This window comes from Alligator sinensis, unplaced genomic scaffold, assembly GCF_000455745.1.
Source record: "Alligator sinensis unplaced genomic scaffold, ASM45574v1 scaffold456_1, whole genome shotgun sequence".
NCBI classification, from domain to species: Eukaryota; Metazoa; Chordata; order Crocodylia; family Alligatoridae; genus Alligator; species Alligator sinensis.
In genome coordinates, this window is record NW_005842311.1 from 985178 (window position 1) to 1002466 (window position 17289).

Sequence of the window (17289 nt, forward strand, 5' to 3'; positions counted from 1 at the left end):
CTACTTGTCATCAGTGTAAAATAAATAAGCAATCTTAAAGCTTAGATTCACTAACCCTTTGGCTCCTACATGTTCATAACAGGTGGCCAGCCTATCAGCAAAATCTCGGAGACAAAGATCTTGCAGACAAAGTTCTAAGAGACATTACATCTGTAAACATCTGCAAAATGCAGAGGAAGAACACATTCTACAACGCTGACCCTCTTTTTATCCTCTTTCTCAAATAAGACTTACAAAATTACTTGATTATAAACAGAAATTATGGTCAGAAAGGATATGTCCTTGTGTTGTGTTGTGATCAAGTTGGAACAAATTTACCTTGCCACTGTTCTAGATCTAGATGTCCTTAAAACTCACCTAGCCTTTCCTAGAACATTCTGTTCTCTTTGATTCTGTTCATTTTATATATCATTTCCCTTAACCTCACTTGCAATAATTTGGATTAAGTTAAAAACAACCTAAGACAACTAAAATAATTACAGTGCAAGCTAAAAAAAAAAATAAAAATAAAACACCACAAGGGTCTATACCCATCAGGTTCCACAAATTAAGCATCCTGCTAGGGCCTCATCTGGTAGGTGTTCTCAGAACATGCCAACTGGATGAATATGCAACTGGAAGAGAAAGTGATAGTTTTTTTTTTCATAGATTCATGGATTCATAGATTGATTCATAGATGTTAGGGTCAGAAGGGACCTCAATAGATCATCTAGTCCGACCCCCTGCATAGGCAGGAAAGAGGGCTGGGTTTAGATGACTCCAATAGTCTAGTGTTTTATTATACTTGAGTGGGATATAGGAGAAATCCAAAGTAAATTCCTCCTCCCCTTGAGGAAATGTGAACCTGAAGCCCCCACACTGATGTGAATGCTCTCACTATCAGACTCTAGGATATTCTGGAGATGTCTTCAATTCTCCCTGGTGCAGTGGGCAGGACCCGATGATCTTCCGAGGTCCCTTCTGGCCTTACAATCTATGAATCGCTTCTACTTTGCAGTGAATGATTAATATTCAGGCCAGGGAGACAGTGAAAGAATGAGCAAGGTTATATAAGCTAGTGGTTAGCAGAGTTCAAATAATGGGGGAGCTTGTTGGGGCTGAGCCCCCCCCACCCCCCTCGCCATAAAAGAAGAGAACTCCTCCCCCCACACACTCACGCTGTGCCTTTCTAAGTAGCCCTTGTGGCGGCAGCGGCAGTGGCTCCTTCCAGCTGCCACCGCCGCAGACCCCCCACCAGGAGTCTAAGTGTAATTCGAACCCTGGTGATTAGGATATACACATGAAAAGGAAGAGACATGGGTTCAACTGCCAGCTCCGCTGAATATTTAAGTATTTTATATTAAGTACTTATTTACTAGAGTGGAGTTTCACACTTAAAACGTTCATTTATATTGGAGTACAAAGGGAGAAGGACTTCATTACTAGTCTTGTTCTGAGAATAACACAAACTCAAACCCCTACTGTAAAGAAATAGACTGTGCTATATCAGCTTCCAACACCACTTTCCTGTACCTAAAAGTCAGACCTGTCAAGGAAGTTGAACCATTCTGATTTGACCATGCTCTTCCCTCAGGTCTCACTGCTTGAAGCCAATGGGGATTGTGCTCCTAGGTCATGTAGTGCTTTTGAAAATCCCAACCTTAGATGCCTAAATATGCACCTAGAAACCTAACTTTGGACCACCATTTTGGAAAGTTTAGGCTTTGCATTTAAAATTTCACAATTATTTTGCTGGGGTATTGAAAGTCTAAATTATATTCCATTGTTTACACACCGAGACAATTTTGTTTTGAAGCGACAAAGATTTTATGCCACTAAGAAAGAAGCTTTAATAAAAGGAGAGAAGTTTTTAATAAAGAATACAATTCTATCTGGGATGCTTAACTTAATTGAAGTCAATAGAATTATTCATGTGAATAAAATTACTTATCTGAATAAGTGCTTGCAGGATCAGAAGCTATTTCCCTCTCTCCCCTGCCCCTCCCCCAGCAGGTTTGTTAAATTAAAATAAGCTATTGCACCAGTAATTTTTTTTTAAAGATCATTTCTAATTCTGTTACTTATAAAGGTTCATATGAGGTTGCAATAGCAAAAATTTTCGAATGAGTTTTACAGATATTAACCACAACATAAATACTTAAAGCAAGCAAAGGTGATGTAAACCCTGATGGAAATCGGTTATTTAAATCATCTTTATTGAACACTCCCCAAAACATCATGCCTTACCTCCTTTGAGAACAAACAGAATAAATGTTCATTCTCTAGAGAATTCAAGCTGGCATTTTACACAAATACCATATTTCCTCAACAAATGTAAAGAAAAAAAAGTCTTTATTTAGAAGAGAGTAGCCAACATTTGGGGGAGAGGGGGAATGTGAAAACACTTGCAATTAGATAGATAACTGAAGAAAGCCATAAAAGCAATGACTCCAACAAAAGTGTCATTGAACTGTTTTACATAATGTCTCTAGTGGGTTATGGAATAGAGAAAATCCCACACAATTTACTGATTCGTTTTGATGCACTGGCTGGGGGAGTAGTTAGCTGATTGCACGATTTCACAATGATTACACACTTAATTTATACAACACAATTTTATTTTAAAACTCTTTGCTACGTATATAACACTGCTTAGCTTTAAGAAACACCACAAACATTAAAAACACAATAATTACATATATCAGAAACAATGCTCCGAATGCACTTCCTTCCCAAACAATGCTATAAGAATTAGTGTTACAAAAACAACTACAATTACAACTAAAAGTTAAATTTGAATCAATACTGTTATTTTTCATAATATACTTACAATCCTAGAATTCCGAGAAGCCAAATACCAAAATATGGTTTCATTCCTCAGTAGTACGATTTAATGGGTTGGCCACAGTAGTATGGTTCAATAGGCTGGCCTCAGCAATACGATTCAATGAGCTGGGCTCACCAGTGATAGGACTACGTCCCCTTCCTTCAGTCCCTTTCGGGTGCTCCGCAGCTTCAGCGTGAACTAAGAGATTCGTGTTCACGGAGAGGTTGGATTAGGTGATCAATCTAATCCGAGTTTACACTTGCGATTCTTCCTTCGTTGTTCTGCAAGTGAAGTCACCTCCAAATTGGGACAGTAAGTTACAGGTTTTTATTGAGTGAGCTGCCGTCAGTGGGCTCCTCCTACTCAACTTATCATAACTCCCAAATTTGGGCTCGCATCTTACTCAACAGAAATTACCTTTGTTGAACATTTTAAATTATTCTTGGGGAGACTTCCATATCACTGTAAATACTTTTTTTTTTTACCAGTCTGGTTAAAAGGCCTTAGGCTTTGATGTCTTGGAATTCAGGATATTTGCTTTCTTTGTAAAAAACTTCTAAAGATACAATTTAAATTAAGGCTTTAAGTGAAGTCAAGACATTTCGCACGTAGCTCCGAAACAATGAGCTAGATAAGGAGATAAATCCTATCTTCTTCCTGAAACTGGCTAATGGGCAACCTTTACAAACATTCAAACTATTTCATTCAATATGACACACAATTTATCATTTTTGTATCACATTGTTCTCAGCCTCTTTACTGTGTTTATAAAATAGAAACTGAAGCACAGCAAAGTATTCCGTCTCCTTGCTAGTGCACTGAAGACAGCTCTCTATTAATATAAATTCTCAACAGCAATTGTTCTGTACAATCATAAATTCTTGTTCTTATTCCCATTTTTTTTTTCAATTGCTACAGCGGGAAACAGGAATGAGCCTCCTGCTGGTTTTTCATTTCATGAGAATCATGCATATAGTAAAGCAAAATACTTTAGAAATCTTCTCGTCTCTAACATTCAACACACAGAAGGTACTGGATACCTCCCCCTTTTCTCCTCCCTGCAGCCTTTAATGAGTAATATCCACCTCTGATTATTGTAGTCAGAACATCCATTTTGCCTCATGCATGTCATTTCTAACAGCCATCCATGACAATCCTTTGCAGCCCCCGCTATAGCTATAGACACTAGCTTAATAGATGTGCCATTAAAGGGCAAAGAGATAGGAGATATCAAGGAGTGAATACTTGCATATTTGGCTCCTCATTTTTGAGGTCCCCACTGGATGGTCACTGCAATAATCATCACAGATCTATTTTTCTAAGTACAGCATCTTAATTTACATTTATCCAAAAATAGGTGCATGATTAACAGCCCCCCCATTATCCATACCCCTACATAACCAGACAACTTGAAAAAGAGCCAGTACTTCAGTTCTCTATGAATTTCTTTTTTGTTGTTGTTTGTTTGCATTCAGTAAGTATCTGGCACAAGGCTCTAATGACTGATGGTGACCTCATGTGCAACCATCTGAATCAGTGAACAGTTGTTTATAAAACACCCCTTGCATATGGGAAAAAATAAATGGTCAGGCAGAAGAAAAATCTGTGAAGCCAAAATCTGGTGTTAAACCCTGACTTTAAGGATATTCAGGTTTCTAATTCCCAGGCCCCTTTAAGCATTTTGTTCACTGGCTTCAGCAGAACCTGCACTCTAAGTATCACTAACAGATGACACCAAAGAACAGTAAAAAGGCTTCTGAAAGTGCCATCTTTCCCAAATTTACCAAGGAAGTTGGAAGCACCTCTGGTGCCTACTTTCTAGTTGTGTGCCAGAATTATTCTCTCACATGCTTTTAGGCATGAGTATCACCTATACCTTTGGCAGCTATTTCACAAGTCTGAGTGTTTAATGTACAAGTCATTGCTCCCATGTCATAGCAATTTCACAAAATCCAAACAAGGCTTGACCTGTCCTTTTAAAAAATATAGTTTCAGCAATTATTCACACAGCTCTAATGATGATTTCATCTCAAGGGCATTAACACCCCTTTTAAGCAACCTTGCATCTACCAGACAATAGCTACTAATTAAACAAAACCCTTGGAGGCACAGCGTTCTAGTGCTTGCACATCACCTTGACATCTTCTGTTTGAATTGGGCAAACATGATGTGGAGACAACAAGTAGAGTGCTTCAGTTAGCTAAATACCATGAAGTATGCCATAATTGCATATCCTATTAGTGCTGATAGAAAAGAGATGGCTGATAGGAGCATGCTAATCCTGTTCTACTTTGTGCATTGACTATAGTTCACATCGCACTAAAACTAAATTATATTTTACTGAGGAGACAGAAGTTGCTGTCATAATTTAAAAACTGTTAGGCAACAAAAGCATTAAGGGTATCACCTTTTCTTCTTTCCAAACAATCAAGTATGTACTGAAGGATAGTTGAATGGGTGTCAGGATGGTGATTTGGCTTGGAAGTGATGAACCTGAGTTCTGTTCCACACTGTACTCTGACCCTCTATGTGATCTTAGAGAAATCTTTGTTTCAATTTCCCACCACGTAATACAGGGATTTATCTTTTTCAGAAATTGTTTTGAGGCATATGGATAAAAAGAGCTATGTGAGCTAAACATTTTGTTAAATATATTATTAAATAAACTTATTTTCATAGATCCTCTTTTCCATGAAGTACCTTGCTTACAGTTGGCATTATTTAAGTACCTGATAATAAATAACAATAAATATAACTGTGTCTTTTTGAGGGTATGCTGGCTTTTGCATAGCTAGATAATGAGGAAAAATTAGTCCTTTCATTAAAATGTAATATTTTTTGTCACCTGGAGCAATATTAGCTTCCAACTGGAATATAAAGCTAATCCACTATGCAAAACTGTTTAATCGAGTGCTTTGCTTTTTTATGTTGTTGTTGTTATTGTTGTTGTTATTGCTATTGTTGCTGTTGTTTTTAAAGAATCACAAATTAAATTCTTCCGTAAACTGGTCCAAAACACATATGCTCCCTGTTTGTAAGTAAAGGCATTTCATTAAATTCTGTGTTCCTTTCCCCCTTTAGCTATCCTGTACTTATTCCCTTCTCAATATATTGCCAGCAAGTCGTGTATAATTTGTTGATACCCATACAAGGTTAAGTTGGCAAGAAGCATGGATCCCATCCACTACCATGCTCATCCCATATTTGACTAGTAACACCAGGAGCCATTCTCTGCCCCCTGTAAAATACAGGAACTCCTTTCTACCAGTTGTAGTTTGCTCCAGAGGTACAGGAAGAAGACAAGGCCATGATGCCAATTTGCACAGATGCTCGACTGCTTGGGGGCAGAGGGGGATTATGACTCTGCCCTGCCCTCCCTCTCAGGGGGTTTCAAGGCCCAATATAATCTATAGAGTGCTTACAGTAATGTACATTAGTGGAACAGAGGTAATACAGTGGCACTCAGGCAGAAACAAGTTATATCTGGAAAGAAAAATGGTGCATCTACTAATCTTAAACTATGCTGCATACAGAAAACGGCTAACAATTCTGCCTTGGGCTTTTTGAATGTCTGTACCTAGGCCTAATGAATAAGATTCCTTTCTAGATGTAGCTTCCTACCCCTTACTGAGTGGAAGTCAACAACAGTAAGTGGCCCATGCTGATACTGGTAGTGTTAAAATAAAGTGGCTGTGACTGTGACTGAATACTCTAGGAAAAGACTCCACACACAGCAATTCCATTCCATTAATTCAGCATGTACTTTAAAAAGCAAGATATGGACTTTTATCTGAATTCTGTGCAAAGCAGGCTGCAGGAAGTGCTGATAAATATACCATGAAGTTTAAGAAAAGGTATTGCCACTAATATATTGGGGAAGATTATGTTTAATGCTGATGATGTTTTTAAATCATTAATTTATTTATTTAGTGCAGAAGTATGTGGCCCTCCCAGGAGCTCAGCACGACTTGCTTGTTAGCAATAAAAAACACCATGTCACCAGAGATTGAAACTTCTTCCTGCATGTCCCTTATGAGGTTACAAACATAGGACCAGCTGTCTTCCACCTTGCAGAGGGCCCCCTTAATGGCCCAACACAGCACAAACTGACCCATGTTTTGTTGCAAGGTGAGGTGTCCAAATTCAAATGTAACATGTGCCCAGATCAGGAAGCAAATGAGTTGGGGGGCAGCATTGGAGCCAGTTTCTACAGCTTTTCAGAGTTACCATCTTGGTCTGGCCCACCAAGAAATTGTCAAAGCAAATCACGCTCCCCTTGGCTGCTCAGTAGGGAAAAGAAAAGATGCACACAGTCTTGAAGAAGTGCAAATCAAGCATACCAAAGAGGATGCTGAGGGAAACAAAAGAGTGGCTTCAGCCAGGGGCAGTCCAGGAAGGTATGGAAAGGAGTCTCCTCCATCTCCTTCTTGCAGAAAGGGTAGACCACTGACACTGCTGGATCTAAGTGGTGGACAAAAGTGTCTGGGGCCAGGGCCCCATACAGCAGCTGCCATTGGAGGCTGCCAGTTCTCCTAGTGATGGAGAGCTTGTAGATGGTGCACCAGGCCAGCCATGCTTGAGAGAGAGAAACAGAATCTCTACACAGTCATATCAGAACATTTATGGCATTTAAATCCCACATCAAAATCTGTACACAGCCTATGACCCAGATTCTATATGCTCATACAATGATGCACCACCACCTAATCAAGTGGGGTGCTGCATTCTGCACTAGCATGAGTTTCTGTGTGGTTTTAAGGTTTAGCTTCACTTAGGGCCCATTGAATTCCTGAGATGCCAGATGCCTGGATCCCATTAGTAATCCTTACCTACTTTCCTTTCTCTTGGATCCCTGTGGGAAATGTAAAAGAAACAACAGGAATCTTCTAGCCTAGGGCTGTCCAGCTGGTGACTTGTGGGCTGTCCAGCTAGTGGGCCTGGGTATCTATGTGGGCCAGCATGTCGCTCACAGGCCCTATCCTTGCTGCATAGCTGCTGATGGGAGCAGTGGGGAGGGAAATGATCCCTGGTATGAGCCTGCACCTAGCAGAGATGGCTGGAGGTAAATGAGGGATAAAAAGGGATAATAGAAGACCATTGAATCTGTAGAAGAACACTGAGTCAGGGATCAACTGATCAGCAAGGGCAACATATAAGATGGCTCCAGGAAAGAAGGAGCACTCTGGCCTGGAGTGCTGGGGAGGAAGGAGCTCTCTGGCAGAGGGGGTAAGCTTTGGCCCAGCATGAGGAGAGAGCCACAGGAGCAGGAAGGTCTGCTGTCACGGGCAGAGAAGTCTCCCTTTCAGTGGGTGAGCATGCTTGGATGGGATAGAGGTTTTCTTGGGGCTTATTCCTGTTCCCCCAGCAGGGTATATGTTGAGATAGAGCTTTTGGTTAAGAGTATACTGAGTTTGACGGTTGGCTTGGGAATAACTATAGGAGTGGCTTGAAGGCCACGCCATGGTGTGCCTGGGCAGTCTTCAGCTGGAGCCCCTGCAAGGAACAGAGGAGTGAAGATGCCTGAAGCCAAGGAGCTGAGACCCCAAACCAGAGGAAAGGGCTTAGGCTGAGGCCTGGGTAGAAGCTCCAGAGCCTGAGTAGGCAGAAGATAGAATCTGAGCAAGAAATTCCAGTGAATAAAAAACAAGCCATGACATGGGTGTGAGAGGAAGCTGGAGGCCAGAATTGATGCCCCTAAGGCACAAGCAGGCCATAGCTGGTAGAACTGAGGTTCACTACATGACCAAGATGAGGGCCCATGGAATGATGGAATAGATAACCTGTGAGGCAATCAACCTAATATAAAGAGAGAGAAAAACAGAAAGTAGAACCAAAAGGATTGAAGGCAGCTAAGGACTCATCCTGGTCCAAGGGGGCAGTCTCCATAGCTTTATAATAACTTTCCATCAAGGTGTGGCAGGGGAAGTTAGGTGGTAGCTTGGGGAAAACTGGGCAAGAATTAGGTGAAACAGGGATAGCTGAGACACCAAGAAGCACCATGGCCAACCCCAGAGGTGTACCATGTCATGGAGTGACAGAAGTCATATGGGATGGGGATCCATAGACAGAGATCAGAGGCAGGGAGCCTGGGTGCCACTGGCACATTCAGCAGGGCAGGGGGAATACCCAGGATAGCACCCCTGCAACATTTGGTCCATGTGGTATACAGCCCACAGACTACATGTAGATGTTGCCTGCAGGTCCAGCCATGCTGAAGTTAGACAGCCCTGTTCTAGCTGAATGGAGACAGAAAAGAGCATTGCTGGAGGCTCTTGGATCCAATATATCCTTCTATTGCACACTCTGGTACTGAATGCCATTTGTTACAACATCAGCATGAGGGACAGAAAGAACCTTTACCATATTTTCCATTACTTTCCTGCAAAGTACCAGTATTACCTTAGTTTCATCCACACACAGTCAAACATTCAACAAAATGACATTCAGGTAAGACTGAGACAGAGTTGAGTGTTGTCAGCAAATTGATGGGACTGCAGCCTGGGCTCCCTCATCTCTCACTGAAATTACTGGGGGGGTAGTTGGGGAGAGTGTGTTATGCCTATACTTAATGACTTAGGCTCTATATGGTGTCAAAAATAGAGTTAAAATGCTACTTTCCTCATCTCATAGCAATAACTGAACAGTTTGTTCTACCTTTTTTTTTCCACTCACAAATCCATTGGCCTTTTCCACCTTACTCTTAAATCCATTGACACTTCCTTAATGTTTTTCACTTGTTCCCATCTGCTCCCTACCATCTTTGTCCTGAGTCTCCCTATGCTATGCTTCAACGTCATGCAGTGCCCCAGAATGCATCACATATCTAAGAACAGAACCACAGATTAAGAACACTTCAAGGGCTCAAGACAGAAAAGCGTACTACGGCAGCAGAATTCTTATCAAGTGTAGAGGATAGCAAAGGAACAAGAAATTGGGTGCTTATTCAATCAGGCAGCTTAGTGTTTAAGATACATTTGAAACAGTCTTAGCAAAACATAGCTGCTGAGGGAAAGGATTTTAACATATTGAATTTATCATTCAAATTGATCCAAATGTTCAGGTTGGGTTCCAGTAGACTGAAGGGCTAGTCCTTATGCGAACAATTGGTCCAATAGTAGGAATCAGCATTCTAAACACAACAACTTTCTAGAAAGAAACAAGTAGAGTGCCTTTAAAGGGGGACAATAATACGTTAAAATTGCATCTTTTAAACCTATACCAAAGTGGCTTTTATACAAGACAGACTTATCTTTCAAGCAATGTGACAACATACACATGTATTCATAAAGTACAGAACAGCCCTCGTTGCACAGGGGCAACATCTTTTAATAGATCAAATTCCCAGTCCATTCTCAAAGTAATTTTACTGCAAGTTTACAGTATTCAGATGTAGATACTGCATACACCACAAAAAAAAAATCAGTGGCCCTCAGGGTCCAACTCAAACAGTGAGCAGAATGAGCTTCAAAAAATGAGTGAGAAGGCAACATTATCTTTGTATTGAATTTGCAGATTTTTTATTTGTTCTTTTTTTTCCCCTTCTGGCTAGTTTGTTATGTTGTAAAATCCTTTCAAAATTTCCAAATGAAAAGTTTACAGAGAAATGCATTCTGAAGATGTTATCTGAACAAATAAGATTTAAAAAAACATACCTCATAAACTTCAGGCATTTTGTTTGAAATTACAAATGCCTTATTTTTAGTTAGACTAAAAAACCTGTTTTCCTGTGCTTGCATTTGACTGTCTGTACATAAAATAATATAATCTTTCTCAATTTCTGAGCTGAAATCTATATTAGATTACACATCTATTTGGAACTTTACTTTCATAGAGTAACTAAAGGCAGATTTTTCTTTTTAAAAAAGAGACAACTTCAGGGTAAATAGACTGCTCTAACTTTTATCTGAGCCTAATCGGCATACAATGAACTTTTCCAACCAGGAGATCTTACAACACCTTCAGCTGTCCTGTGAAATATGAATTTTAATTTCCACCTAGGAGAAATGCTACAACCTTTGCATTCTCCTGTACCTGAAGAATGGTGTGTGCGCCGAAAAGCTTGGAAATAAAAACTTTTTGTTGCAAATATCTAGTTGGTCTAATACAATATATCACCTCTACCACAAGCTCTCATGCCATTTTGATGAAGATTTTATGTCAGACATGGAATGTGTTCAAATTATTCACTAAATAATACAAGCAAGGAGCAGGAAAGATAGCAAGTGTCATCTCAGAGGTCTGGATAGCATCAGCATATGTTTCTTTTATATTTATAATTATTCCTGAATTACAGCCAGCTAATTGAAGTCAGACTCTTTCTATTTAAGGTTAACAAGGTGTTTATAAAAGCAGGATTGTCAAATCACCTCAATAAATTAGCACCCAGTTCCAATTGACTTAAATCATCTTACAATGTAGAAAAATCTGTAAATACTTTGCATACAGAGTGCCAGGAAGAAACAGGGTACTGAGAAGTGAGAAGCAGGAGAGACTATGGCATGTGGGATATCAGTGTAATCAGAGAATTTCAACCTCCTTTCTCCCCTACCTGACCCACATTCTCCTATATGGCATCCTTATGAACATCATCTGCCTGTCAGCATCTCTCTTCCTGCTGCCAGTTTTCTTATAGAAAATATCATCAAGCCAAGAACTCTAGCAGACAGTTCTCAGCAGAGATAAGTTGGAAGAACGGTGATATGAAAACTGGAACACGAAGTGGAAATCTCACTGATAGAGAGATTTTTTAAGGCCAGAAGGAACAATTCAGTTATTTAATTTAACCTGTTGTATTACAAAGGCCATAGACTTTCAAACCATTACTGACTGTATTCAACCCAATAGCTTGTGTTTGATTAAAGCTGATCTGCTAGAAGGACATCTAGTCGTCATGAAATAGGGAATCTTCCAGACAGTGAAACTTGTATCCATTCCACTTTTGAACAAAGGTCAAGGATATCTAAGTTACTGAATGGTTTTATCTGAACATCATTGAAATTGAATCATATGCTGCTGGTATCTTTTAAGGGTGGTGAAAAGGACATTTTTCTTTATCAGTTGTATACGTGCCTTCTGAACAAGCTGCTGAAAATCTAAATCCTGAGAAGACTGTTGAAGAGAGAAGCAGGTCCAGGATTAATTATACATACCTGCTCAAGGGACAAAAGGGTAAAAAACAGGTGTTAATGCAGGCCTCAGTGTCTCCAATAAATATGTAGTGATACATACTGTCAAAGATCCATGTCTTAGTTATAAGGAGAATTAAAAGGGAGCCTTTTTTTCAAAGAATAAAATTAGTTGTTGCTTTTTAAATGAGTAGTCCTGCAGAACTTCGGAATAAATTTGATGTTCATCTATGCTAATATCCCAGTAGCTGAATACACAAGGAATGTGGGATCAGATATCTGTTAAAACAAAAAGTGCTACTTTACATGTAAAAAGCAGCTATAAAAGTTGCTGGAAGTTTGTAAAAGACTTTATCCCATTCTTAAAGAATATGTTGCTATACATCATGTTTTCTTAGGGCAGCAACCCAACACATATATAAACTCCACTGTCTTATGCCATGCTGTTTTCAGTCTGTTTTGGGGGTGTACCCGCCTAGTACATAGATTGTGCAGTTCCCTTGTTTTAATTCCTCTTTTGCTTTAAAAAAACAAGGTGATAAGAAGCCCCCTTTTGTGAGATGTTTCTTTTTGTTCCTTTCAAGTTAGAAGGTGAAATAGTAAAAATCTAGGACTAATCCCTGCAAGTTTTATCCATGCATGTACATGCTTAAAAGTCCTAGTCGATATTTTTTTCAGTGATAAGTATGAATTTTCCTGCGGAAGAAATTTATCAGGCTGCCCTACAGACCTTGATCTAAATCTATGAATAAAGCTAAGCTGTGCAATCAAGGTCCTTCTTACTGAAATATTGTCATCATTCCCACCTCAACTCACTCTCCTCTTTATAATTATCTTTTAAAAAAAAAAAATGACAGCTGATTTCACCCAGAAGACCAAGAGCAATCAACCCAGCATTGTTCTTTTAGAGGCTTTTATGCTAGGGTTGATGAGGGAATGTCAGAGAGCATTTCACTAGGCACCTACTAGCAATGTCAGAAATACCAATGAGTAGCTAAGAATAAGGTAAACCCTACCACACCATTCTTACTCCTACAGCATTACAGACAAACAGCTTTTGGGAAGTAATTAAATAAGATGAGACAGTGCAGAGGGGTGAAGCACTCCTTCAAAGCAGGCACATTGGAAACATAGCTACCCACAATTCAAGACAAGCTTGAACGCTTCTTGTGTATTAACCACTTGCTGGGCACGTCTACACATTCATTAATGCGCAGTAGTTACTGTGCATTTAGTTTAGTACTTGCTTAATGAAGTACTAACTAAATGTCCAGTAACAGCACTGGTGCATAGTATTTTTGTGTCACTTACTATGCAGTAGCCTAATAACACTGCACAGTAGCGTATGAGCACTTCTTTTGTCCAGCACACTACTGCAGTTTTAGGCTACTGTGCCTTAAGTATATCATGTAGATGCACCCTCTGGGTTTTGTTCTTACTTCTAATTTGCCCTAATCTTGTTGGCAAAACCCCTGAAACTAGAAGCTGTGAGACAACATTACCTTTACCTCTGTGTAGCCAAGTCATGGCCCATAGAGATTTTCAGTCTAGTGGAGTGAATAAGAGTTCCATCTGAGCTGAAATGCAATGAGAATCATTTCCTTCAAAAGAGGAAACGGTATTATAAGTAGCTGAGAACTGGAGCTATTTCAGTACTTAATCGCCTATTTAATTTTCCTTTAACTTTATCTCTTTTGTAGGAAAAAAGAAAGGGAGAGAAACAAAACCAAGAAGTACTGCCTGTACAGTAAATTTCCTTTTAAAAAGCATTCCTTTTTAGGAAAGTCACCTTTTAGAATAAAGGCAAAAATGGCTACTGTTTAATTCAGTCTTGAAAAAGCATCATGAAAATGTACTAGCTCATGCACAAAATCTAGTTTCCTGTCTTTTATTGAGATGATAGTGACAATATTTTATTAGCAATTTCTCAGTCTGGGTGAGTACAGTTTTGAAAGCCCCTCTCAGCCTGGACATGAAATACACACAACATCAGCGACACAACTCTACTAGGATGCTCATAGTTGTATACTATGGTGCATAATAACATCTTTCAAAAGGATGACACAGCTGCCAGAACGTGCCTCCACAGTTTCTTTATACCCAAGAAAAATGAAACAGATGGAAGGCTAAGTTGTCCTTACATATAGGTTAAGTCTTCCTTTGTGAATATCATCAGTAGTAATCCATTTTCTGACAAAACTTTGGACTGGTTTTCTGCCATCCTATAATAATTCTGCAGGCTAAAGATACTTTAGATAAATCAAAGCAGGAAATTCAGGATCATATTTCTAAGAAGAATAAAAAAAATCTATGCTCCATTAATCACTTTGGTCCCCTTAGTGGTAAGTACTGATCATATGACTTGTTGAGAAACAACTGGTAGAAATAGTCTACTGAGTGTAAAATACATTTATAAAGTCTCTGTACATTTTTTAACTATACAGTATAATTTAATTGAAATCTATAACTCTGCCTAAGAGATGTATAAGATGGTTTTTGGGGGAAAAATCTATAGAAAGGACATGATTCACAACTACCTTTTATCCATATCTATCTCTCTCTATCTAGCTCTATATATCTAGCTCTGTCTATAGCCCTCTATATTAGGGCTGTGCAAAATTTCACCAGGTACTTCATTTTGAAGCTGTGTTGATGCATTTCGAGCTCAAAACAGCAAAACTGAAATAAAACAAAAGGCTTCAAAATGAAACAAGGGCACTCAAAATGATTTGAAAGTTTTGAAACGTTTTGAGTTTCGAAGCCAGGCTTGCTTGGCTTCAGCGCCAGTCCCAGCCAGCAGCAGCAGCCTGCTGTCATCCTGCACACAGATCCAGGGGTCCACACCCCTAGGAGGAATCTGGCATAGCTCTGCAGCCCTCCCTGGGCGTGTGGGCCCTCAGATCCGTGCACAGGATGAAAGGAGGCTGCCGCTGCCAGCAAGTGATTCAAGTTTTCCTTTCAACTGTTTGAGATGCAGTTTCCCAGAACCCCCTGCACTTATCTCCTTGAAACTTGGCAGTCTTTGTTCCCTCAGAAGGGGCTACCATCCCTGCAATTTTCATCTGAATCAGGCAAGAAATGCCAAAGTTTTAGGCATTTTCATGATTTCCCATTATAGCCTATGGGCAAAACCTTGAAACAGCAAAACAGTTTCAACGAAACAAAACAGAACAGTTCTTCGAAATAAAATGAAACAACAAAATGAAACACTGTCTCTTTGAAATGGTGAAATGGAAGTTGAAACAAAACGGTGCTGTTTTGCATAGCCCAATCTATATCATATGTGGTCAAAATATGCTTTCACAAGTTATTTCCATAAAAAAGTTCATCCACAAAACAGTTTTTATGGAAATTACTTCCCCCAAAAAGTTTAATTTTTCATTGGAAAATTCTAAACCAAAAGGTTGAGTGATTGATTAAAAATTAAAATTTTCTGCTGAATGTCTTGTCTAAAGCACATTTTTTTCATTTTTCTTTTTTTAATGGAATAAAGAATCCATGTCTAACAAGCTTTAATACTTTTAAAGTAATCTCTAAAGAATGTTATTACATTTTATAGAACTAGATTGCTTTCATTTCTGTCAAATTCTATAGAAATCTTCCAAAGAGTTAAGTATATCTTCCATAAATGTGTGTATATTTGGATTGTTTCAAAGTAAGGGAGTATTGAATGAACTCAGATTCTCTTGGGGCTGGGGGAGAGGGAACCAAAGGCTGATGACTAAGGAATACTTTTGTTAAAAAAAAATAAGCTCTGTCAGTGAACATGCTTCTGAAACCTGATGGATTTTTTTTTCACTGTTTATTTCAGCTACTACTGAAGTGTCCTTTTCATTTGACGTTGGAAATGGCCCAGTGGAAATTGTGGTCAGATCTCCCAACCCACTCAATGATGACCAATGGCATCGAGTCAATGCTGAGAGGAATGTCAAACAAGCCAGTCTGCAAGTAGATCAGCTGCCTCAGGAGATCCGGAAGGCACCCACAGAAGGCCATACACGATTGGAACTATACAGCCAGTTATATGTTGGTAAGAAGCAAAGAAAACAGGGCCTGATTTTTCAGCTACTCCATTCCAGCCATGTCATATGCCTTCCATGGCAGTCACAAATCTACCATATTGAGTTAGCCTGCTTGCTTTCAGATGTTACTAACTTTAGGCATGTGTAGATGAAACAGGGGCCCTAAACTGAAGCAGTGGGATTTTAAAAAAACACTGCTTCAATTTAGGGCCTTTTAAACCCCAGTGTCATGTGTGCACACCACACTTACCTGCCTCTCCGGCGTCAGGGAGGAAAGGCCAAGCTGCTGGCAGGCTGAGCAGTCCCTGGGCTGCAGGGGGGGCTGGTGCTTCCCTCTGTGGCAGCGGCAGCCCACAGGCACCCGGCTCAGGCAGTCCTGGGGGGCACTGCAGCTGTGGAGGGAAGCACCGGGCCCCACTGCAGCTGATGTAGGCAGGCAGGCTCCAGGAGGTCAAAAAATAATAGATCAGGCTTGTCGCTTTTCTTGGGCAGAACCTGCCTTCCCAGGCTGCTGCCAGGCTGCCTGCAAGGCTTCTTGCAGTGCCCCTGAGCTGCTGCGCCCCAAGTCATTTAAGACGCATTACACCACCAAATTTCCTACAGCAGTAATTAATGTGCAATATGCCACTGATACATGCAAACACCGACACCATTAAAGCGGTACAAAAGCACTTAGCCTGCTTTTAAGTGCCGTGCACACATGCCCCTCATTTCATCTACACATGGCCTTTAACTATATTTTGGGTACAGAGAGGAGTGTGTTCTAGCAACACTTGTGCTTCTGTAGCTGTTAGCATCCACAGGGCTCTGGAGTAGAGGCATGGTGAGTGTCATTAAATGGAATTTTTATTGCATGAAATGATGAACAAAGAAGTACTTTCCTACTTCTGCTGGGAGCTGGGGGGAAGCCTCTGTTCCTTCCCCTAGCCCCCCATCATTCCCCCCAGCTTCTGGTTCGATCCCCCAGCTCCCAATCATTCCCCCCAAAGCCCCTGAGGCTTCTCCTGGGGCTGCCAGCACTGCCTGCCTCACCCCAGCAGAGGGGTAACCAGGGGAGCAGCCAGACAAGCTGTGGCTTGAGCCAGCAGCCCTGGGAGAAGCCATGGGTGCTGGGGGGAATGATCAGGGAGCTGGGGGAATCAAACCAGGAACTGGGGAATTGAACCAGAGCTGTGGGGAAGCCCCTGTCCATTCCCCAGTTCCTGGTTCAATCCCCCAGCTGCCTGATCATTCCCGCTAACCCCTGCGGCTTCTCTTGGGGCTGCCAGCACTGCCTGCCTTGTCCTAGCAAGGGGGCAGCCGGCAGAGCAGCTGGATGAGCTGCGGCTTCTCCCAG

At 40.5% G+C, this 17289-nt stretch overlaps 1 protein-coding gene across 1 annotated transcript in view; it reads left to right on the plus strand.

Moving 5' to 3' along the window:
* Positions 1 to 17289, plus strand: part of CNTNAP2 (contactin associated protein like 2) — a 1052534-nt gene that overhangs the window by 879353 nt on the left and 155892 nt on the right. Inside the window, exon 15 of the mRNA XM_025209846.1 lies at positions 15743 to 15961. Coding sequence (XP_025065631.1) covers positions 15743 to 15961 — 219 coding nt within the window. The remainder of the gene's footprint in view (positions 1 to 15742; positions 15962 to 17289) is intronic.